At 50.5% G+C, this 24,344-nt stretch overlaps 1 protein-coding gene across 5 annotated transcripts in view; it reads right to left on the bottom strand.

Moving 5' to 3' along the window:
* The window catches only part of UBE2F (ubiquitin conjugating enzyme E2 F (putative)), a 50,939-nt gene extending 34,291 nt beyond the window's left edge, over positions 1-16,648 (bottom strand). The window contains exons 1-3 of one of the 5 annotated variants that reach the window (XM_057551205.1): positions 16,490-16,647; positions 10,811-10,944; positions 1,448-1,477 (exon numbers count right to left, since the gene is read on the bottom strand). In XM_057551205.1, the coding sequence (XP_057407188.1) occupies positions 1,448-1,477; positions 10,811-10,928 (148 nt within the window). In that variant the 5' untranslated portion in view covers positions 10,929-10,944; positions 16,490-16,647. Of the gene's footprint in view, positions 1-1,447; positions 1,478-10,810; positions 10,945-15,735; positions 15,865-15,888; positions 16,257-16,489 lie in introns of those variants that run through there. The other 4 variants (XM_057551203.1, XM_057551204.1, XM_007184806.3 and 1 more) reach the window with 4 other exon arrangements.
* Positions 16,649-24,344: the final 7,696 nt, after the last annotated feature.

The following is a 24,344-nucleotide window of genomic DNA, read 5'->3' as shown; positions in this document are numbered from 1 at the left end:
GCCAATTATAGTTTTATTGTTTTTAAACCAAACATTTAGATAAAGCTAAACTATGTTGGTTACAAACCAACAATCTCTGTAAGATTCACATACAAGGACAAAATAAACTGGGTGTAAGCTGGAAGTTTTTTATGGTCTTTGATTAAATGTCTGCGTGTGTATATATATTCAAGATGGAGGGCCAGTGGGAAGATATGATGGGGGTGGAAAATAGAAGGATCACTTCATTTTCCTTTTTAATTGGATTTTATTAGATTACTTTATAATCTGAAAAGAATAGAAAAAAAGAGGGAGAACAGTATAATGACCCCATCACCCAGCTTCAGTACTTTACCAATCTTGCTTTGTCTGTGCTACCCACACACAGTTATTTGTTTGTTTTCCTGGAACGTTTTAAAGCAAATCATTTGTAAATACTTTAGTAGGTGGAAAGATAACCTTTTAATAGAAATCCAAGATATTTCCTTCTAGTTCTGACTAGAAGAAAACTTTGAAGTCAAGCAATCCAGTGACTTTTAAGACATTTTTGACTTACACTAAAATATATTTTACAGCACAACCCGCTATCCTCATATATAAATACTATGTATTAAAAATAATTTTTCAAGGAACAATATGAACTTACCGTTACACACTGATTACACAACCACTTAAGGGTTGCACCCCACAATTATCTTTCCAACTTTAGGTGGAGGTTGGGATGGGCCCTCTCTCACCCTGTGTCAGATGGCCTCCGTATCAAACTCTCTCGAGCATTCGCCCAGACTAGGAGACCCACGTATAACATAGTTCACTCATATTGATAAATATATTCAGCCTTAACCAAGTATAATGATAAAAAGTTCTAATTTCAAAAAATACTAAAATGGTCGAAGCTTTCAGACTTTGATGGTCTTAAAAAATATAATGGCTTGGGAAGGCATCAATGATAGGGGAAAAAAGAAACACTGACACGTATCACAGGAGTTAACTGGCTGGTAAGCGAGCCTGCTCACGAGTGAGGCCCGCAGTCAGTCCCTGTGTGCTCGGGCAAGAAGGACCTAGCAAGGTGAGGCGACCTGGAGACATCAAGGCAGCACAGCTGTCCTACCTTGGGCACAATGATAAATTACAAATAAGCACTTTTTGGGCCAAAAACATGGTACTGTCACTAACAAAAATAGGACTGTCCATCATTGATTTATATGCCTTTTCACTAAAAGAGGACGTGGGACAGAATGCTGTGTAAGAGGAACAAACCCTAACCAAACGCACCTCTGCAACAGTAAGGAGAGGAAGTACTGCCGTGCTACATTCTCCTTCTTATCAGAGCCTCGAAAAAAAATCCTGTTTATTCCTAACATATATATAAAACGGGCTTTTTGCTATGCAAAGTTATCAAAACCTAAAACAAGCTTCTCCATGCAATTATTTTACAGCATTTAATGTTTGGGGATGCTATACTTACAAGGTAAATTAGCTTCAAGTTCTGCAACCTCTGTAGAAACAAAGAGATTATTGTTAATATTAGTCAATTGCTCCACATAAAATCACCAGCTCTAAACTGGCAATTCCCTCCAGAACAATGAAGAAAAAAAACAAACAAAAAAAACCCTGAATTAACAGAAATCTACACTTGGTCTAAAGTTTAGACTTTAAGCCATGAAGTTGCTTTCAAATACACAAAGTGACTTGCAGGATGCCAACAAGTGCAGTCAAGGGCCCTTGAAATTTTACTTCAGCATGAATGAAAATTACTCAAAATTAACACAGAAATTATCTATAGGTAAACAGTCACTAAAGCGTTTTTGAAAATCTTGTTCCCCCACGTAGTGGAACTACTGCCCTCAAAATCTGATTTATATTTATATCCCTGCCTCTTCCAGTTTCTGCGGATTTGTCTTCCCGTGAGGGCGTGCCCAGTATGCGCTAGAACTTCTCCAGTGAGAGAGAACGCGCTCCCTCCTGCTGGGCCCGCGTGTTGCCCTTCCGTCCGCGGGCAAGCTGATACCCAGAGGAGCCTCCTCCTTACAGCTACATTCCTGAGCCCTAGCACTCTCCTCTGGGACCCCTTCTATCAGTCACGCACTCAGCATTCAAGCCCAGCACCCCTGTGCCAGGACAAAGCTGCCAAGCTCCCACCAATCCTGCTATGAACGAGCCGCAGTCTGGGGAGCACCCAGAAGAAACCGGGCAGGCAAGTCGTCACTGCCTCTGACATATAACACAACGTGCTCTGGAGACTCTCCAGCTGCAGAGACTAAAGGAAGGAGGAGGTTTATCAAGCTGGGCTTTAAAGAACCAGTAGAATTCAGTCCCACAGAGGTGGGGGAAAGGGTATTTCAAGGAGATAAGTCAGCAATGTGCAACAGCATAGAACGCAGACAAGCACAGAAACCAGACGGTATGCAGTGCGGCCAGCGCAATGGGAAACAAGGTGGAAAACCAGGGCCAGGATGGTGGAGGGCCCAGAATTCTCAACTTTATTCTGCAGCAACAGGGAGCCAAGGGAGATTTCTGAACAAAAGTTCCTAAGCTTTGCCTCAAGAGGACACCTTTAGAAAGGGCAAAGCGGAGGCCAGGCAGGTGACCCATGAGGTGGGTGCTCTGAGAGGCAGCGAGGACTCAGCAGAGGTGGGGAGAGCCAGCGTGCCTGACAGCAAAGAGGACGGAAGGCTCTGCCATGTGTGTGTGTGTGTGTGTGTGTGTGTGTGCGTGCGTGCGTGCGTGCATGCGTGTGTGTGTGTGTCCATCAGAGACGGCACCGAGGCTTGAGGGCTGGGGAAGCTGAGCGGGGCGGGTGGGGGAGTTGAAGTCTGGGTGCGCGACCAGGGCCGGGGCTGGGGAGCCCCTGCAGAGTGATGCCACCTGACATCATGAGACCAACAAAGGGGAGAGACTGGTGAGAAGAAAGAACTTTGGCAGAAAGCAGAGGACAGGAGCAGGGAGAGTCACCGATGAGAGACAGGAGGAAAAGCAGGAATCATTCAGTAGAGAGGACAGACTGGTCCAGGGGAATGAGGCCTGAGGCAAGGCCATGGGATGTGGATCATTCAAAACAACAGGAAGGTAAGTGGAAAGAAGAAACCAGTCTACAAAACACTAAGAAGTAAATGACTCCTTCAAGTGCAGAGCGGGGGTGGGGAGGGGGGAATGGGTGGGAAGGGAGAGGCCACAATGTTTGCAAAGCTGAGTGCGTTAGTGGGGAGACCGGCAGATGGCTATTTTGAGGCTAAGGGTTTAGGAAAGGCACAGGCCTCTGACATCAGCTAGTTGAGAATCTGGGTAGAGACGGGTGGCGCACTAAATGTATTAGCGCTGGGTTCCAGGCATTTGGGATGGGCATCCAGAAAAGTGAGGTGAGGCAGAGGAGGGAGGAGATAAGGACTGCAGTCTTGGCAGTCTTGTGCTATGGTATATACTAGAATATATGCACTTAAAACAAATGATGAAGGCCCTATGAAAGGTTCACTAGCATCATAACGACCGTGGTGACCTTTAGTTTCGCCTTTCACTCTAGCAGGGCACAGGGTAAAGAAACACTCTGAGGCCACCCACCCCGGCCCTCTGACCAGGAAGGGGTCCGAGCCAGGCTCTGCTCCAACAGCCCACACAGGGCACTCATTTTATCAAAAAAGCACACCTTTTATCAAATGAGTCATGCATATTAATCACTTTTAAATAAATGTTATCCATATAATTAAATCTAGATGGTTTTAAGGCGAAAACTATTTACGTATTTATTGTACTATTACTTAACTTTTTGTTGATAAGAATTCACAAGAAACTCTTCTTGAGGCCCCTTCTTTTGAGAGACTGACGCTGGCCACCGGAACCCGGTTTTCTCTGGCGTGCCTATCCTGACTCCTGTCGTTAGAACTCTGGTCATTCAGTTTTACAAAAACCCAGTGAAATAGAAAACATGCCCAGAGGATTTGAAATGGGGCCACATGACAGAAGTGAAAAATTTGAGAAGACAGTCTACTGCCAAGGAACAGGCAAGAGGTGAGGCCCGGACACAGGAGGGCAGGGATGCACTGACCAGGGCGTCGTGATGACCGAGCAACAGAACCGGATCCTGCATTACAGGGACCTAGTGTGGGGATGAGAGGCTCTAGGCCAGAGGACGCCTCACTGTAGGACAGGGATTCTCCGCCCTGGCTGCACACAATCATCTGGGGAATTTTGGGGTTTTTTTTTTGTTTTTTTTTAACAGCTTTGGTGAGGTACAATTTACATAGTATAAAGTAGACCAACTTTAAGTGTATAATTCAATGATTTTTAGTAAACTTTGGAGCTGTGTATCCATCCCCACAACCTAGCACCTGCTGAGCAAACCCTGCCACCCCACCCTATCCAGACCAATTACACCAAAAGTCCTAGCTGGGGCCTAGGCCTCTGAATGTTCTATTCCTCCAGGTATAGGAACTGCTGTAGGCTACTTTGCCAAGCTAAACTATTCACACACAGCTAATTTACACAGACGGATTTAATAATTTCACATTGTGGTCTAGAATTAAACTCCAAAGAGGAGAGCCCTCAGACCTAGTCCAGTGATGACCCCCACCACAGTCAGGGCCTCTGCAGACTTCTGGTCCAAGAACCAGTGTGGGCAAGGAATATGACCTTGGAGGCAGAAGGATTTCATTAAAGATGCCTGGCATTTTAGTCCAGCCCAGTATAGAAGATAAACGAACTACAACGCAGCGTTCCTCTCAAGAAGTTGTCACAAATGACAAGTAGTTTGATGGAAATAATAATTCAAATGATGGGAAATAATAATTCATTAACATCGATAGTAATAACCTCAGAATCCACCTACAGGTAGACTATGACCAAAGAAACCAGTGATTTGCTTCACATGCTCAAGAGGCCTCTTGGCAAAGCAGCAGTCCTTCCCTGTATAACCTCACTGCCCAAAGGACACTACCCCCACCTGGAAGGTAACAAGAAGTTCAGATATTTTTAAACTGCTAAAGTCTCGCCTGTTCCAAAGATGCTAGCACCTCTCCGGCTCACCGGCCCAGCCTCCGGGGAGGCACCTGGCACCTTGCACAATTAAGTGGCTGCACAACTTCCTTCTGAGAAATTAGACGCTTTTCCTTTCTAACTACAGATCAAACCACAGAGCCCACTTGAAGCATGACTGCCCAGAAATATCAGATTACTAAATCCACCCCATTACCACAATAGCCCCCACACAGCACGTACTCACCCGCTTCTGCTGTAGGTTGCCCACAACACAGTGCTCTAGTTGTTTCTGCACCGCCTGCCACTTGAACCTGTGCCTTTTTCGTGGCAGGGGCTGTAGATTCTGACCCAGCCCTGGGACCCCAGTGCCTGGGCCTGAGCTTGGCACACCTGGAGTGCTCAGGAAACGCTCGACAAACAAGCACACTTGCCAGCAGGGTGGCAGTACTCTCAGTGTGAAAATCCTGAGACATGAGGAGCCTTTCTCCTCAGACAGTTGGGGACTGAGGCATTCCAAAGGTGCTGTGGACTGAACAGTGTCTCCCGCCCAAGTTCCTATGCTGAAGCCCTAAACCCCCACCCACCATGTGATGGTATGAGCTGGGGCCTTTGGGAGGTAATTAGGGTCAAATGAGGTCAGGAGGGTGGGGCCCTCATGACGAGATTCGTGCCCTCATGGGAAAAGACACCAGGTGCTTACAAGCCAGGAAGAGGGCCCTCACCAGGAACTGAATCTGCCGATGCCTTGATCTTGGACTTCCCAGCCTCCAGAACCATGAGAATTAAATGTGTATTGGTTAAGGCCCCCAGTCTGTGGTATTTTATTATGGTAGCCCGAGTTGACTAAGACAAAGGCCAATCATAGATGCAGATGGTTCTTAGTAAGAGCCAGCTCCGAGCCCCATCAGGTAACACCAGGCAGGGCAGCTGTGCCCTTTGACCCAGGTAGAGCTGGCAGCTATGTCCCCTGAGACTTGATTACCTCTTTCCACCTGAACCACTACCTCTTCAATTTCTTGAACTAGAACTTTATCTCTTAGCCTCCTATCTGTCTTTATGCCTTGAGCACCTCTTCTGCACCGCCAGCATCCATGCACAGTGCCCTTATGGGGGAGACACTTGTCCCCATGGCATCATCCTATCCCCAGAGATGGCATGGCTACTGCCCAAGAACCCCACCAAGCCCCACATCAGCCCTTCCACTCAGTCCAAGGGCCTTCTAGCAGCAGACTGCAGAGTGCAGGCCCAGAGTACTCACAGCCCCCTCCCTCCACACTCTGGGGGAGCTAAGATGTAACCCCGAAAACCAGCACAGCCCCCGTAGCAGTCTCTGGGAATGGAGCCCCAAGGCCTCGTATCACCCACTTTCAACATGAGCAGACAAAGCTGACGTGAGCCCTCATCTGTCTTCTACAGATCCTCCCTGCCAACCCCCATTCCTGGGCTATCCGGCACACCTCAGGGCCGCCAAATTCCCTGGGCAGTTTCACTGGTGTTTAACCCTGCAGCAAAGCATTTAAAGGTTAGCCTTGGGCCAGCTGCCTTACTCCACGTTAGCAGGACTCCTCCTCTTTGGGCCACTGCCCTCGTTTTTAAAACACATATTGTAACACACAGCCACAGCTTCAAACGCTGCTAAATGCTCTGAATACCCTGCCAACATGACAAGCCAACCCTGAGCCCACCTCCAGAGTCCTGGGCAGGGCCTGGCATGGAGAGAGCAGCTCTGGAGAACAATAAATGGTTCTCTTTCGCCCACTCTTCCAGGAAGCGCCCTGAACCGGAGCCGTTCCTATACCACATGACCAGACCGCTCATGTGGACACAGAAGCGCTCACCCAAAGGAGGCCCCATGTGGCACCTCGTGGAGACACCTGCACCTTGGATGCTGGGAAGCCCACGCAGGTGGGCAGCCAGGCCTCTCTGCTCTGCAGAGTAGGCTCAGAGTGTGGAGAGCCGCCACAGCCGCAGAAACAAGAGGACACCAGGAGCCACATGGAGCGCAGGGGTTGATGGGACAATGGCTGTAGATTCATTCCCTACTCCAGACCTGGCCCTGAACTCAGTCAGCTCAATACCAAATCTCCACATTTAGCAAAAGCTTCCTGCCAGCCTGCCTGGAGCCCCTTGAGGTCTTCAGGGGCCACTAACAGGAGGCTGGTACACCCCAGGCACTAAAATCTGTGTCACGTGAACAAGTCAAAGGACAGGGAGACACACAATCACGCTCCCATTATACGAGAAGTGCCAAGCTTCGGACAGACAGGAAAGCAGGTCATCCTGCCCAGAGGCTTTCTTGGAAGGTGGGGAGCATCATCAGACTCAGAAATTGATGGACTCGGCGGAACCACAAGGTCCACCAGAAAAGCAGTGCCACCTGCCCTGTGGCTGCAAGCACTGGTGATGGCTCCCAGAGAGGCCCAGACCCGAGCTGGGGCCAAAAGGAAATGCGCAGACCTGAAACTCTCTCTCCCCAGTGTCCCCAACTCCCGGGATTCAGGGCAGACAGCAGCCCTCAGTCCTCGCCCAGAAACACCTGATTGTTCTACACCCTCCAGGGACTGCTGCTGCAAGCATCTCTCCAGTTCCAGCCTGGAGGATGTCCTTGAGAACGACCCCAGGGGTGCAAATGAAAAGCTGGTATGGCCAAGGTTCCAGTGTGGTAGAGCCTCACGCTGGCCAGCTGCTCCGAGGCAGGCCACAGTATTCCAGGAACAGCTGACTCCACCTGTCACCTGCAGAACTGGGCCCACTATCCCAAGAAAAAGAACAGGAGCTTCAGCTTTGCAGCTACCACTGGCCCTCACCACTAGGGACAAGTGTCCCTGTCAACCTCCGATCTCCCACGTTAACCTTACAGCCATCCACACCAAGCCAGATCTCCACCATGTATGGTCAATCAAGCATGGCAGTGGACCAGCTAAAAACATATTTTTGCCTCTAAGTGTCTGTGGTCTTTCCTCTGGGCGATGGACGCATGGCCCAGATGCCCTCTCAGTGAGGGCTCGCAGCAGATGGCCTTCAGCTCTCAACCCTTCCAGGGACTGTGTGGGCTGCCCAGAGCCCCACCTCAGGCTAGACCCACCTGACGACTGGTCGAGCAGAGCAGGCAGGCCTGACCATCTCACCTGACTGGGGACAGCTCTGAAGGGCCACGCTTGCTCTGGAGCAGGGGCTGTCATGGGGCCTTCGTCAGAGCTCCCCCTCTCCCTCAGCCTGCTCCTGCTTCCTTCACCAGCCTCCACAGGTATCAGTCCCAAGGATCCCCTTTAATAACTACACCGCACGCCAAATTCCCCACTCCCGGGAACCCAGCCCGTGGCACTGAGTCCCCAAGACACATTAATACACTGTTCTACTACTGACTGATCCTCATGAGTAACATTCTCACATGAGCCAAAGCCAAAGCCACAGCCCTAGATGACAGTCCTGACTGTAGCAATCTCACTGAACTCGGACAACTGACTTTTCTCAAAGTCCCCAAGGGGAGTTTCAGCTAGAAGGGACTCTCACAAGTGCCTCCCAGGTCCACGACAGCCACGGACTCCGCCTGGCTCCACCTGACCACCAGAAATCCCCAGAATGAAGGCTGCTGCCACATGCTGAAGGAGCGCTCTAGGTGCGGACCAAACAATCACCAGCCATCAGAGCGTTCCTTATTACACTATTACACTCTTGTTACAGCTTCCCCTCTCAGGTCAGGCCCACCCTTCCTCTCCACCTACCCTCCACCGTGAGCCCAAACTACTCACCACTCCGTCAGCCCGGCCCACACTGGCCTGGCCACCCCCGAGGCAGATGGAGAGAGCAGGCCACGTGAGGGGCGTGTTACACTGAGCCTTGCTGCACAAACCCCCGTCAACTGCGAGTGCTCTGGGCCCAGAAACCTAATAATCCCCAGTGTCTCTGAGAGAATGCAAACAGGTGGCCTCTCGAGGAGGTTCTGCACCTCTCCTTGATAAGCCTCACAAAATCAAAGGACCTCAGCTGGGTCCTGTAAACCCAGCCAAAGACATCCCCTGTCCTAGGAGCTGGGGCAGAGTCCAGTTTATGGGCCTCAGTGGGCTCCCCGGGGCCGCGTCAGGGCCTCGAGTCACTTGAGAGCTCTCGGGGAATCCTTGAGCAGGAGGAGGTGTGGTGGAGCCCCTGGGCCTCCCTGAATTCTCCTTTCTGTGGACTCACACTTCTGTTCTGCTCCCTCAGTTTCTGCTTGCTGGGTCTGTTCCCCAAGTGCCTGCCCTACCCCAAAATGTGGGTCTGGCTGTCTTGCTGCAATAAAGCTGCGACCTGGGCAAGTTTTTGAACCTCTGAGTCTCAGTTCTTGAGCTGTAAAATGAACCACCCACCTGGCAAGGCTTAGCAAAAGTCAAACAAGAATTGTCCCTATGAAGTACCCAACAGAGGGCCTGGCCCCAAGTGCTCAGCAGACAAGTGCTGCCGTCAACCGTGACGAGGAGACGGGAAAGAGGACGGCACCGTCTACTTGCCGGCTTCCCACCTGCCCTTCCTCACCGCAACTCCCTGGCATGAGAACACCCTCCCCTCGAAGGACCTGACTCACGCATCAAACCCCTTCCCTGGCTTGCCTGGCTCCTGGCTTCCTCTGCAGGTGGAACCCTTGAGCCAGCATCCAGGAAAGAGACTCAAGTCCTATCAGGCCACCCAAGTGAGGGGCTGCAGCCCAGGCCACAGCCCCAGACCTCACAGAGTAAACCTTCCTGTGTTGTAACAAACTAAATACAGTCTAACGCTCTCCCTGACACAGAAGGTATTTTGCCAAAATGTCAAAAGCGATTCTGACTCCATCTTTAACCTATCACCCATCAGGCTGGGAAAGCCAGAGCTCAGCCACGATCCAGGGGCAGAGGGAGAGCAGGGAAGAGTACACCACTGACGTCTCCCTGAACCCGGCGCCTCCTGGTCCCACCCCTTCCCAAACTCAGCCGTGCTTTGCTCCTGAGAAGGCCCAACACGGGGCGTTCATAAACGCTAGGTCTCCCACCATCAGATCTGTTCCTGGACGTGCAGATGCCAGCCACCCCCACCGTGTCCACCTAACACAACGTGAAAACAGACAGTTCTAACAAATCACTTAACCCTCTGTGCTTCCTAGCTCCTTATACTTAAAAAATGTAAACACGTGTCATTAAGTAAAGAGGGCTCCTTCAAGGCAGAAACTGTTTGATCTTTCGTAGTCCTCATGACCCTAGGAAACTGCCTTTGCACTCAATAGCTGTAAATCTGTTCATTGAATACATGCCAAAGTTCCACACAAACACTCGCAGTCACACACACACATCACGTAACCCTTCTCCAAAGACTACCGCTCTAGGACACCCTGTTATTAGTTCTGGGACAAGAACCAATTTTGCACAAGGCTGTCCTCAGGCTGTGAATAAATAAAAGAGAGAAGGATCCTAAGACATTACCGAACTCCACTCTCTCCCTTTACAGGTCAGACACTCTGGTGCTGAGGAGTCCAGAACGGAAGAACCGCCCCAACTCCCCACCCACCTCACACACACACACCAGCCGGATAATGACAGCACTGAGACCAGAGTCATCAGTCTGCTGGTTTCTAGTACCTTACTCCTTCTCCTAGCGTTCTGGCAGCCCCTACACAGAATATCCCAAGTGTATAAGACACACCAGTTTTAATACCGTTTTCTTGCCATCAGCATTCCCATAGTGTGTGCACAGTACAAAGTTCTTCGGTTGTATGTGACAGCAATTATATTTCAAAATATTTTCAAACAGGTACTTCTATTCAGCAACAGGCTGCTTCGTATCCCGGAAGAGCCTCCAGCCAGACTTCATTTTGTTATGGGATAGCAAAACAGCTCCCATGGAGGGTCATTACCTTTGACAAGCAGCCTGTCTCTCACAGAAACCCGCCGAGTGGAGTCGGAGGCTGTGGCTGACGCCCGGGACCCTTTGAGACCGTCATCCCGCTTCAGTTTGCTTGCCAACGTCAGCATCACTGCTACCTTTATCCTGAAAGGCCAACAGCAGGTTAAGACAGTGACTGGACGCTGAAGACAATGATGTAAGGTGGTTTTTAATATTTCCTCCATAATTTAGTTATAGAAAAGTCTGGCATGTAAGATACATTAATAACACTGCATTCCTTCATGGATAATCTCTATGCCTCTCTAAATCTAATGTTTTAAAGTATGAATGAAAATTTAACAAGGGAGAGCCAAGCATTTAACACTCACTGGGCGCCAGGCCCCGGGATGTAGCAGTGGCAATGCTCCTGGGCGCTCATGGTCTAGGGCAACCTCCGCTGACGGGCCTCACATAGGCCCACCACTGCCCACTGGTAAGTCTGCCCATCCCTGCTGTGTGGACCATGCACCTGAGGGTGTGGACCCAGAGCCTGGCCCATCACAGACTTAAGAGAGTGTCCATCCACCTCTGGTGAGGAGGGAGCACCGCAATGCTTTCTTTCCTCCTTCCTTTAATAAAGGTGTGGCTAGAACCTTAATAAGCATCTTCACATTTATGTTGTATTGTATTTACATTGTTAGGCAACAGCAACATAATTAAGTTATAATTAATGCCCCAAACTAGATTCTTTTCACTTGGCTACTTCCAACCCACCTATGTTTCAGGTTCCCTCACTGACAGCTCACTGGGAAGGATAATAAAGACCAAAAATAGGTGATGCACCTGACTGCTTCGGAGAAAGGACTAAAGATGTCAGCAACGTTTACAAACAGAACTGTCCTCTAGAATCTGCCTTCTGTTTCTAATATAAACCACCATTCATCTGACAGGCCTCCTAACTCTTCTTGCTTGCTTTACCAGTTGGAGAGAAATTCTGGAACTTTTTTTTTTTCTTTAATTTTTAAATTTTATTTATTTTTATTTTTGGCTGTTGGGTCTTCGTTGCTGCATGTGGGCTTTCTCCAGTTGCGGCGAGAGGGGGCTACTCTTCACTGTGGTGCGCGGGCTTCAGTAGTTGTGGCACGTGGGCTCAGTAGTTGTGGCTCGCGGGCTCTAGAGCGCAGGCTCAGTAGTTGTGGCGCACGGGCTTAGGTGCTCCGCGGCATGTGGGATCTTCCCAGACCAGGGCTCGAACCTGTGTGCCCTGTATTGGCAGGCAGATTCTCAACCACTGCGCCACCAGGGAAGCCCTGGAACTTCTTTTGATTGAGGACAAAAATTGGTCACCAGCTCAATATTTTCATAATTTCCTTTGTTGCTTTAATGTGATTTCCTTTCAATACCACTCTGATCATTTTCAAAAGAAAATGATCTAAAACTTCCAGATGAAAAACATGACCTAAGCACAGAACTTTTAGTTTGAAGCCAAGATCTTGTTTTTTTGCTTGTTTTTTTGTTTTTACGAATGAGGCAATTTATTAACCCAGCATCATTTGTTCTGATGCTTCTTCTTGGCAGCTGCCACCTGTCCAGCGATTCTGTCCAGATATCTCTATCCCTGAGGTGTTAGTTTGCAGCCCCCATGTTGGTCCTTTTCCACCATTTTCAGCCCCTCCAGGGCTTGGAAGACCCAATGGGCCACGCTCTTGGAGCCTCTGCTGAAGCGGCTGGGCATGATACCACTTCTGACGCCCTCCATAAATCCTGGTCATGGAACCAACCCCAGCGCCGCCCTGGAGGTACAGGTGCCGTGCTGTGGAAGCAGCTTGTGTGTAGAACCAGTTCTCATCGTAGGGAGCGAGCTCTTTATGCTTGGCCAGCTTGACGGTGTCCACCCATTCAGGGACTTTCAGCTTCCGGACTTTCTGAGGAAGGCTGCCAGAGCGCTGACGAACTCCCGCTGGTTCACTTCTTTTACAGTAAACTCCAGGCATCGTGCAGCCTCCGCACTGCCAGCCAGGGGCTGAAGCCAAGATCTTGAAAGCCAAACTATAAGAATAACTCTCCCCCCATCAGTATTTTTAACCATTTTAACCCAGGTCCCTCACATAGCTTTTCACACCATCTTCTGTGTATTCCCCCACCCCACAAAGACTGTAAGATTTAATTTTCCATTATTTGTACCATGAAAACAACATATTGAATATGATCTTCTGAACTGTACCTACGCACAAACACACACACACCTAATCCCTTTAAGAGTCACTGGTCTAGGGACTTCCCTGGTGGCCCAGTGGTTAAGAATCCACCTGCCAATGCAGGGGACACGGGTTCGAGCCCTGGTCCGGGAAGATCCCACATGCCGCAGAGCAACTAAGCCCATGCACTACAGATACTGAACCTGCGCTCTAGAGCCCATGAGCCACAACTACTGAAGCCCGCGCACCTAGAGCCCGTGCTCTGCAACGAGAAGCCACCGCAATGAGAAGCCCGCGCACCACAGTGAAGAGTAGCCCCTGCTCGCAACTAGAGAAATCCATCCCACGCGCAGCAATGAAGACCCAATGCAGCCTAAATAAATAAACAAACAAACAAATAAATAAATAAAATTTTTAAAAAAAGAGTCACTGGTCTAAATGCTCCAAGAGATAGTTCTATTACACATAAGCGCTCACAAGCTCCTAGAATTTCAAATCTGGGATGGACTTCTCCCCTGACTCCCACTCTATTTTATGGATGTGGACTCTGGGACAACCAGGGCCCAGGAACTGGGTTGTCTGAGGCCACTCAGCTGCTAGAAGAGGTCACCACGGAACACTAGTTTCCCTCGTGTAGATGATGGGAATGTTTTTATCTTGAATGTGGTGATGGTTTCAGGGGTATATACGTACATCAAGACTGATCAAATTGCATACTTTAAGTATGTACAGTTTAGTGTACTTCAGTTATACCTCGATAAAATTGAAAAACAATGTGAAACCAAACCATCGCTAGTTTCTTTATTCCCACCCTACCATGCTGTCTCCTCAGGTGGACCTACGGGGAGGACCATCACCGAGGGACACACATCTTCCCAGCTTCACCCAGGGCGGGGGACTAATGGCTCAGTTTACGAAGTCCCCTCACAAGGGAGGGCAGGGGGCGGGTGGGGTGGAGTCGGGAGCTCCTGTGGAGGCTCCAGCCCACAAGCTGCCAGACACAGCAGCCCCACCTAGAGCCAGCCCCCCCTGCTCAGCGGCCCCCGAACGATCCTGCCAGTAATCCCTCAAGCAGATCTGGATCCCAAAGCAGTGTCTGCCCCCCCAGCAAGCCCAATGCCAGGCACCCACACCTGAACACATCAGCCTCATCACATCGACGGGGTCGCCTGTGGTGGGCCAAGACACGCGTCTATCACGAAGTCCACTTGGCTTCTATCCTCTAGCTGACCGTGGTAATACAAGCACGTCAAGCAATAAAAGCACAGCGTGTGTAAAGAGAGCTCTGTAGGCGGTACCCTAGGAAAGTCATAATACAGAGCCCAGCAGAAAGGGGAGCCCTAGGGCGCATGACTGGTCGCACCCGGCTCCCTGCAGACCTGCCCTGAAGGGGCTGCTCAGAGGCTCCTGGCAAGACTCACGCATACAAAGAAAGGCTCACACCAAGACACTCTTCCGTGTGGCTGCAGTCTAAGGACTGCTCAATTCTCTCACACCCCTACCCCGCACCGAATTCCTCTCTGTGGGCAGAGTACGCCCCATACTCCGTTCCACTTAGATCAGATTCCTGGTTTTCAATCTTCAACAAGTCTGTGGCCCTTAATAAAATACACTGGACACTGACTCCGCAAGACATAAAAGAAAACGCTGGTGCTCTGTTCTCCGTAGAAGACAAAACTTAGTTTCCTAACGTTCTAAGAAATCTAAGTATATAATGACCATCTATTTCTCCATCATCTGTATCACGTTCACGCACCACTTTAGGGATAAACCAAAGGCCTAATTAGGGAATGCTTCATAGCTGTTACTTTAACTCTATACAAAGAGATCTGAACGAAAATAATTATTCAAGCTGTCAGGTTAGCTGAACACCTGCAGTTTGCTTCAGAATTCTCTTTTCTTTCTTCAGTATGCTTCACCCCTTGAAGACCTGATTTAAAACTAAACTTCCCCTTTACTGCAAATTACACTTTGACTACGGCAGCATTTTCGGTAACAGCACCCTCAGTCTCTAAATTCCACAAGTTGTAATTGGCCCGTTTAAGTTCTTCCTCTGGGTGGGACTTGCTTGCAGGCTGTTCAAAGAAGATTCTGATGGGCCGTATTTACTAGGCTCGTCATCGAGCAGCACTGACTCAGTGTTCCTGCCTGTAGCGGCAAAATCAGGCCCCGTCACCCGTGCAGGGGCCAGTCAGCTCACGGGGTGAGGAACTCCTCATTTACAATTCTTCCTGCCCTGGACAAGTCCCAATCTAAGTGTAAAAGATGGAACTGCAGGTCACTAGGGGACAACCAACTTCTCCAGCCAAAGAGGCCCAGATCAGGACACAGAAGAGTCCACACCCCACCCTTCTCCTTTAGAATGCCAGGGCCCAAGGAACCTCCCACCTGGCTCCGTGGCTGGCTGACTGATGACCTTTGGAGCCCAACCCTTTTATTTGAGCAGTAAACCTGCCTCCTCCTGCACTGCCTGCTACCTGAGCAGCAGGTATGTCCAGTCCTGCACCCCTCAGCCTGGTGATGATTTCTGTCTTTGAACATCTCCCCCACCCGTGCCCTCCCCCTGCCTTCATCCCCTTACGCAGCCAGGAATCCTCTGCACAAGGTAGGTGGGCCTCCTCCTTGTTCCTCAACAACACCCCGCTCATTTCTGGAAGCTTCTGCTCACTCTGACATCCAGGTCTGGAATGCCCTCCCTCCCTTCACCACCTAATCCTGCTGCTTCCTTAGGATAACAGATGACTACCCAGATTCCTACCTCTCCTCCAAGAAGCCTTCTCCGGCTACTCCAGTCCATCCTGACCCCACTCCGGCGCTGGAGGGAAGGCAGAGGGGCGGACCCGATCCCCTCGTGGGACGGATGAGGGAACTGAGACCCGGGGAGGGAAGGGCCACACCCAAGATTACACACCAGACTTGGCCGTACGGATTGGTCCAAGATGTCCTCCCCGCTCCTCTGCCCCGGGAAGACCCTCCAAACCAGCCGTGGTCGCCCCCGGTTGTGGGGAAGCCGCAGGCAAGTTGGCGAGGCGGCAGCCGGGATCCTCCGCACCCTCAGCGGCCCCCTGGCCTAGCCCGATTCCCAGACGATCAGGAGTCCGGCTGCCTGAGTCCGAGTCCCGCTGCCTCCGGCCACGTCGGGCCGGTGACCTTGGGCCCACGCGGCGCTGCGTTTCCTCCCGGACAATGCGGCTCGCAGCTCCCCCGCGACGGCGGGCGCGAGCGAGGCCGTGTGTGTGCCCGGCACAGGTCCGGGCTCGGGGCGCGCTGCCCCTGGAGCCCGGCCGCGGCCAGCGCCCCGGACCCAGCCCCGCGTCCCCCGGCCCACGCCCCGCAGCGTCCGCCCGCCTTCCGGCCCCCGACGCCCAGCCGTGAGGACCCGCACGGCCTGTGGCGGCCCCGGCGCCGCCCGCCCTCCGGCCCGCCCGCCGGGTGCAGCGGCGCCGCGGGAGCCGAGCCACCCTCCAGCCAGTGGCAGCCCCTCGCCCGCCGCAGGGCCCCGCGCTCCTCACCTGGGCACCCCGAGACAGGCGAGGCGGGCCCGGCGCCCAACACCATGCCCGGCCGGCCGGCGGCGGCGAAACGCAGCCCCTCACAGCCGCACCGGCTCCGGGCGGCGAGACCGGAAGTGGCGAGGCGGGGACTCGGCCGCTCTCGCCCGCTGCGGCCGAGACTGCAGAGGGCGCTTTAAAAAAAAAATTCAAAGCCCCGAAGAACTTTATTTGGAGCCTGACAGGCGAACAGCAGAGTGCGCCAGCCGGGGCTGGGCTCGGCGGCCGGCCTCTCGGGCCTCTCTCATTGGCTGCGGGCGTGGCCTGGGGCGGGCACGGATCTAGCGGCCTGCGCTGATTGGCCAGCGGCGACCGGGGGCGAGGTCTCCCAGTCAGTTTCCGAGCCTGCGCGCCGAAGGGCCGCGGGTTCTGCGCGGTGTTCCTACCTCCGTTCGTTTGGCCGTGTGCTAAGTCTGGGCCTGCGGCTGAGAGGATCCCCGCGCAGCGTGGCCTGCAGGGGCTGCTAGGCCGGTACTGACTGCCTCGGTGGATGGGGCGCCCGCTGTGTGCCCATCACAGTGCTCAGGATGCAGAGGAGCGGCCGCCCCACAGCCCCCAGTGTCGGGAGTGAGCGGGGCCGTGCAGCCACCAACCCCCGGGGTGCTGCGGGGAGACTGCAGTGGAATGGATGGGCGCTTTCCTGCCTTACGGTTTTCATGCCTTGTTTTAGCTCTTACGCTTTTGCAAAGTACTTACTTTAAAAAATCTGTTTCAAATTGTTCTAATTTCTAGCTCGTTGAATACAAATTGTTCTCACGTCCATTCGCGTCCTGGTGTGGTTGATAATAGGCGCTCTGGCAGGGTCAGGCAGGGCTCCTGGAGGAGTGAGCCATCTGAGAGAGGAGGTTCACCTCGTGGACAGGGAAAAGAGAGCCAAGGAGTTAGAATTTTATTTCCAGAAGCCCCACTGATAGGTTTTAAACGGTGGAGTGACAATATCAAGTTTCCTTTCTGAAAGAGGCTTCTGGCTCTGAGAGAGCTGGTGGGAAGGGCGCCAGGCAGAGAGGAGACCCGAGTGAGGAAGACCAGTCATGGACAAACTTCACGGTATTCCTTCTGTCTGGGAACAGTTTCCTCCTTCTTCACCTGGCTAACTCCTAAATTTTCCTAAGCTTAGACACCACTTGCTCAGAGAGGGCCCAAAGTCTGGGAGGGGCAGGTGCCCCTCTGTGACTTTGCTGAGGCCCAGTGCTTCCTCATTCCTGGTGCTCAAGACACTGTCCACGCCTGTTTCCCTAAGCTCAGCTCCTCAGGTCCTCCTCTTCTGTGCTTCCCATCCTTCTAACACTCCTCCCCGATCCTAGCAACAGGTGGTCAAAACACATGTGCCGGATAAGTTTTGCATGAGCTTGTAGCAGCAGTCCTGGCAAGAGAAGGTAAGGCCTGAAGCAAGGCAGCAAGTTAAGGTACAGTGCATTGGCTTGAGTATTTGTCTTGCTAAGGAACACTGTCTATAGGACAGCCTGAGCGTACATGGGCCCGTGGTGGCCCAAATCTCACCATTGTGGATAAATGAAGCTCCATTTCATGAGGCTGCCTCATGCCTTCACCTGAGCCTTATTTAGGGTTTACTAGGTTATTGATTCATGTAATCTTCACAACAACCTCATGAAACAGGTGTTTTATTATCCCCATTTTACAGATGAGGAAACCGAGGCACAGACGTTAAATAGTCTGCCTGATAAGGCAGAGCTGGGATTTGCCCTCAACCAATGCTCCATGTCCATTAGGTGGCAGGAGAGGGGCAAAACTGGCCCTCCTGCTTCCTGGAGAAGCAATTTGTGTTCATCTGAGGCTCCTTCAGAACCGAACTTTCACTAACTTAAGCACAAAAGATTTAGAAGACAAGATATGCTCATAGGATCTAAGGAGGCAGCTGGGAGCCTGGCCTCTAGCTCTCAGTGGCTTCATCTGAGTCCTGGCCTCGGGGGGCTGGCCTTGTCCTCCCAGATGCCTCAGTGGAGCTGGGGCCTGGCCTCAGATACATCTTTGCAATCCAGGCCACAGAGGGGGCTGTCCCTTCCCTCCCAATTTCACATTCTCCAGGAGAGAATGGCTGGGCTCAGATCATGTGCCCACCGTGTGTGTGTGCGTGTGTGTGTGCGTGTGCACCCGAACATACGAGAGGAAGGGGTAGAGGACCAATAGTGAGCCTCTAATAGGGAAGGACCTTTGTATTTTATTGCAAGTTCATCACTAAAGGGATGTTGCCTAGAAGCTTAAATGATACATAATGGCCCATCGCTGGGAACCCTGCCTCCCAGGTAATGAGCATTAAGCTACAATGCGTATGTTTAGCTCACAGGAAACATCCTGACCAGGCCCACCTGTGAATGGCTGCAGAAAGGAAGAAATGAACACATCCCTTCGGGAGGCTGACCTGAACCAGGACTTTACACCCCTCCCCTTTTAGTATAAAAGAAGCCTGAATTCTAACTTGGGTGAGATGGTTCTTCGGGACACTGGTCCACCACCTTCTCGGTTTGCTGGCTTTCTGAATAAAGTCACTATCCCTTTCCCCAACAACGTGTCTCTTGATGTATTGGCCTGTCGTGCAGTGAGCAGCATGAGCTTGGACTCGGTAACAAGCCTCCCGGAATAGTACTGGTGCTGGGGGAAGAGCAGCTGGACACAGCTCATTAGGTGTCCCTCCCACCTCCTTCACCCCTGCCCTGAGCAGCTCAACCCAGGGCTTCTGGCTGGAACAGGGAAGGGAGATGTCCCCTGACTTTTCAGCCATTCCTGTCTCTGGACACAGCTGCACAGGCTGTCCCAGCCTAGTCTGGGACTCACTGACCTGGGTGACATGGTACCACCAAGCCAGGGCTCTGGGCACTCTTCAGCCTGGGGCAGCCTGCCAGCTGGTTAACATCGTCTGGTGCAAGGGCCTGGGTGCCTGCTGGCTTAGGGAAGGGCTTCCTAGGCAGGAAAAGCCTAGGGAAGCCCTAAGGGGCATGCCTTCCTTAGCCATTCACTCCACTCTTCCCTCTTGCACACACTGTGGACGGAGCAGAGCTCTCCCACACCAGTGGCACCTGATCGGGGTAGACATTCCTGGCTCCATGCTTCAGTGGAAGACTGCTCTGCCCCACGCCGTCCTGTGGACTTGAAGCCTTTGCCAGGGCAAGACCTCAGCGATGTTCCAAATGCAGCCCCTTGCGTGGATTGGGAAACTGCACTGGCAATGCTAGGTGTGGAGTAGACATGGATGGAAGGGTCCAACTCAACCCTTGGCTGGTACCTGCTCCAACCTGTTCTGTGTTGTTCCAGGTTATTCCAGGGCGTGCATCCTACCCTCCAACCAGGCCCTATTCTCCTAGGGAGTAAGGCCCAGGGCACTGAAGAGCAGGCCTGGACACACACAGGCCCATGTCCCTACAGGTTCTTCTGAAATATATGTCAGTAAGTCAAGAACTGTATGATGAGCATCTACCAAGTGCTGAGTGCTGGAAGGGAACAGAATGTATAAAGCACACACCCTGGGCTTCCCTGGTGGCACAGTGGTTGAGAATCTGCCTGCCAATGCAGGGGACATGGGTTCGAGCCCTGATCTGGGAAGATCCCACATGCCGCAGAGCAACTGGGCCCGTGAGCCACAATTACTGAGCCTGCGCGTTTGGAGCCTGTGCTCCGCAACAAGAGAGGCCGCGATAGTGAGAGGCCCGCGCACCGCGATGAAGAGTGGCCCCCGCTTGCCACAACTAGAGAAAGCCCTCGCACAGAAACAAAGACCCAACACAGCCATAAATAAATAAATAAGTAAACTTAAAGTGCACACCCTGCCCTCCAAAACCACAAGCTCCTTGGAGAACTAGTACTGGTAAATCACGATAGAATGAGGGATACAACTGGGACTCAAGCTTTGCTCTGCACACAGCAGATCAGCGACTCCGCAGTCCCACTTGAGTTTAGAGACTGTTGGGAGAAGGAGGGAGGGAGGACAGCTATGCCTTAGAGTCCAACTGGGGAGGCTGAATGTACAAAACCCAAGGTCCTCCTGGTGCTTTCTGTTGCTAAAAGTGGAGAGATGGTACGTTATTGTTAGGAAAAGCTTTATTGGGCCTTTTATGGTGAAAGGCAGTGCCCTGGGTCTAATTTGGAGAGGAGAGGATGAAGCAAAGATGAGACTAGACAAACAGTGGCTGGCAGTGGTTGTGGGGTACCGGGGGAGGTTGTCAACCAAGACGCATCAGCATCCTTGGTCAACCAGTTCTGGGATCCTTTGTAACATGAGGGCGGGGCAAGCCCCTTATAGTTGGGCCAGATCGGGGCTTGAATGATGGTGATGATGATGATGATGGTGGAAGCAGCTATCATCCAGGCAGCAGACAATTGGATTCTAAGTAGTATGACTCTAATTACACATCTAGTATAATTAAATTTTGCCTGCTCCATAACTGGCCTCCAGGGAAAGCATCATGTTTCCTTTAATTCCTTTAAAAAATAATAAATGGGCTGTGACAGCTTTCCTGAAAAGGGACTGAATCAAAGCAGTGTTTTAAATATTACAGGACTGAGATTTTCTCACTCACCCTAAAGCCACACTGGGCACATTTTAACAAGGGCTGTGCGTTGTAACTGGAATGGAGACATCGTACAATCAGCTCCCCGTGGTCCCTGCTGCCCCTTCCGGCAGACTGCACTTCTGTGATTCTTCCCCCTTCAGGTCACCCCGTCAGATCAGGACCCCACGTGGAAAAGCCCTGGGAACATTACACAAGAGAGAAGCTGCCTTCCTCTGAGACTTTTGCTTTTACTTTCTCAGGAAAATATATTAAAATCATCTGCCTTTGTCACACTCTCTCCTGTTTTGCATTGCATATTCTTTTGTATTAGTCACTGACAGAAGTCTGTTCATGTTTTCAGGTATGTTTATGCTGCTGATGAAAAGTTTTTATAGTTTAGTTCTGGTAGGGGACATAAATAGTAGGGATGTGTGTGTGTGTGTGTGTGTGTGTGTGTGTGTGTGTGTGTGTGTGTGTGTGTGTGTGTGTGTGTCTGTGTGACCATACATGCTAAGCTGAATAATAGCCCCCCGAAGGCGTCCTTGAACTAATTACTAGAACCTGTGAATATGTTACTTTACATGGTAAAATGGACTTTGCAGTTATGATTAAGTTAAGGATTTTGAGATGGGGAGTGCTACATATGGAATGTTTATGTCCCCCCCAAATTCATATGTTGAAATCCTAGCCCCCAAGGTGATGATATTAGGAGGTGAGGACTTTGGGAGGTGATTAGGTCATGAGGGTGGAGCCCTCATGAATGGGATTAGTAACCTTATAAAAAAAAGTCAGAGAGTTCCCTTGTCCCTTCTGCCATGTGGGGACACAGAGAGAAGGCGGCCATCTGTGAATCAGAAAGTGGAACCTCCCCCGTTACCATATCTGCCAACACCTTGATCTTGGACTTCCAGCCTCCGGAACCATGAGAAGTAAATTTCTGTTGTTTATAACCACCCAGTTTGTGGTATTTTGTTATAGTAGCCTAAATGGACTAAAATGGGGATTATCCACGTGGGCCCATCATAACCAAAAGGTCCTTACAGGAGAGAGTCAGGACATCAGAGTCACTAGTAGAGGATGTGACAATGGAAGCAGAGGTGGGGGTGATTGGAGGAAGAAGCCTGAGCCAAGGAGTACAAGTGGCCTCTAGAAGCTGAAAAGGGCAAGAACATGTCTCCCCTGAATCATCTGGAAGGAACAGGGCCCTGTAGACCGCCTGATTTTGGATTTCTGAGTTACAGGACCGCGAGAGAATAAATACGTGTTTTAAACCACTGTTGGTTACGGTACCCATAGGCAGCTCATGCACAGTATCTCCAGGAATCGTGCCAAGAATGGTGGTTGGTGGCTTCAAGGGCAGCCTGGGATCTGGGTATTAAGGAGACTCCCTGGAGGACCAGGCAGGAGCCATCAGCCCAGGGCTCATCATGACACATTCATAGGGATTCAGGATGCTCAGACCACTCTTGCAGTGAGGTTCTGCTGCCTGGGTTTTATATTTTGTGTAATACCTATAGTTTTTGTTGCTCTAATTATCTGACATTGTCCGTTTCGGTGAGTGCTATGGGAAGAGTGCCACAAAACCTGTTTTCCCTTAAAAAAAAAAAAAACCCTATGGTTGAAAATGTATATCCACGAGAGTTTATGTAAACACTCGAGGGAAGAAGGCAGGAACAGGATCAAGAGCAACCATCCCGTGTTCTGAGCATCTGTAACGGTCCAAGATGACATCCATTGGTCTGCATGTTGGGCTGCAACCCCTGGGACCACACTGGGGTCACCCAAGGCAGTCACCTGACACATCAAGGCAGTCCCACCTCCAGGGAGCGCCCCTCCCCCTGCAGCCAGAGCTCCATCTCACTGGAGACGGGGCTGAAGAAGCAACATTCCAGTAACTCCTTTCTAAACCCTCATGACTGACGTCTGACTCCAGAACTCCGGTGATGGCCGGGCTGTGGCTCCTGTTTGTGAAGAGGAGGAGCCGCCGTTCAGAGTGGACCTGGGCTACCGCTTGCTCTGCTGGTGTCAGGTGACCCAGCACAAACCTCTAAGAGGGCAATAAAAGTCCTAAAAGCCTTCAGATCTTTTGACCCAGTAATTCTATTGTAGGCATTGGCCTAACGGAGTAATCCAAAAGCAGAAAAAGCCCTGGCACAAAAATATCCATTGTTCTAGAACTTGGAAGCAACCTCAAGCTCAGTGTTAGGGGAAGGTTAACTAAATTACCATTCATTTACTTACAAGAATATTACACAGTGATTAAACTTGATTGTTATGCAGATTATGTAGAAGCATGAACATACTTATTAAATTAAATGAAACAATCAACATTCAAATTGTATAAATTCAATGACCGCAATTCTGGAAAACAAATATATGGTCAGAGACTAGAAGTAAATTAACAAAAATGAATATAATTTTTGTGTCAGAATGGTAGCATTTTGAGTGAATTTTCCTCATTTTTTCTTCAAACTTTATTTTATTTTGTCTTCATAACAATACAAAGGTCTCTTTTAACATGACTGACCTTTACCTTGGAGCACAGGTCTTGCGTCAAATAAGTGATTTTAATGCTGCTACTCACTAGAGAAATAAATACGGAGCAGCATACGGCTTCCTTGAACACACTGTTTAAAAAACAGGCAATCCAAACCAGGCTTCCAAAGCCTTTCTAAATTTCAAGAAGACAGATAAAATTGTTTTGAAATAAATGGTGACTATCCACGTGGCAGTAGAAATGCCCCTCCACGTGCTATATGTACAGTACATTCAAGTCCAACGAAATTCTAAACATACGTTTTCAGCAAGAAAATACAGTCTGCCTCACGGCAGTCCCCAAACACATGCTGCAGGAAAAAGGGGACACTACCTCCATCTGAGAGGCCAGGAGAAAGACCCAGAGAGCACTGGGGCAGGTTACAACGAAGAGAGATGATGGAGAGGGCACAGTCAATAGGATGAAGAAAGACTCAAAGATATCCACCCTCACCATCATTATTACCTAATATTATTCTGGAAGTTCTGGCTACCTCTGTAAGGCATGTGCCAGAAACAGAAGATAGTTAATAGAAAGGTCTTGGCAATGTGACCATTACATAATGAGACAATGTGATTGGCTCCCTAAAATATCCAAGAGGCAACTGAAAACTAAAAAACTTTTAGTTTAGTAAAAAACTAAAACTGAACAAAGTGACTCGAATTTAAAAAAAATCAATAGGTAAATTTTATGTACCAACATCAGCCGATTAGAAGTTATCAAGAAACCCTTTTCACAGTGGGGGGGGGGGGGGGAAAGACATGTAAAATATTTA

Source organism: Balaenoptera acutorostrata, chromosome 8 (genome assembly GCF_949987535.1).
Source record: "Balaenoptera acutorostrata chromosome 8, mBalAcu1.1, whole genome shotgun sequence".
In the NCBI taxonomy this organism is placed as follows: Eukaryota; Metazoa; Chordata; class Mammalia; order Artiodactyla; family Balaenopteridae; genus Balaenoptera; species Balaenoptera acutorostrata.
This window is presented reverse-complemented; position numbering and strand designations above follow the sequence as displayed.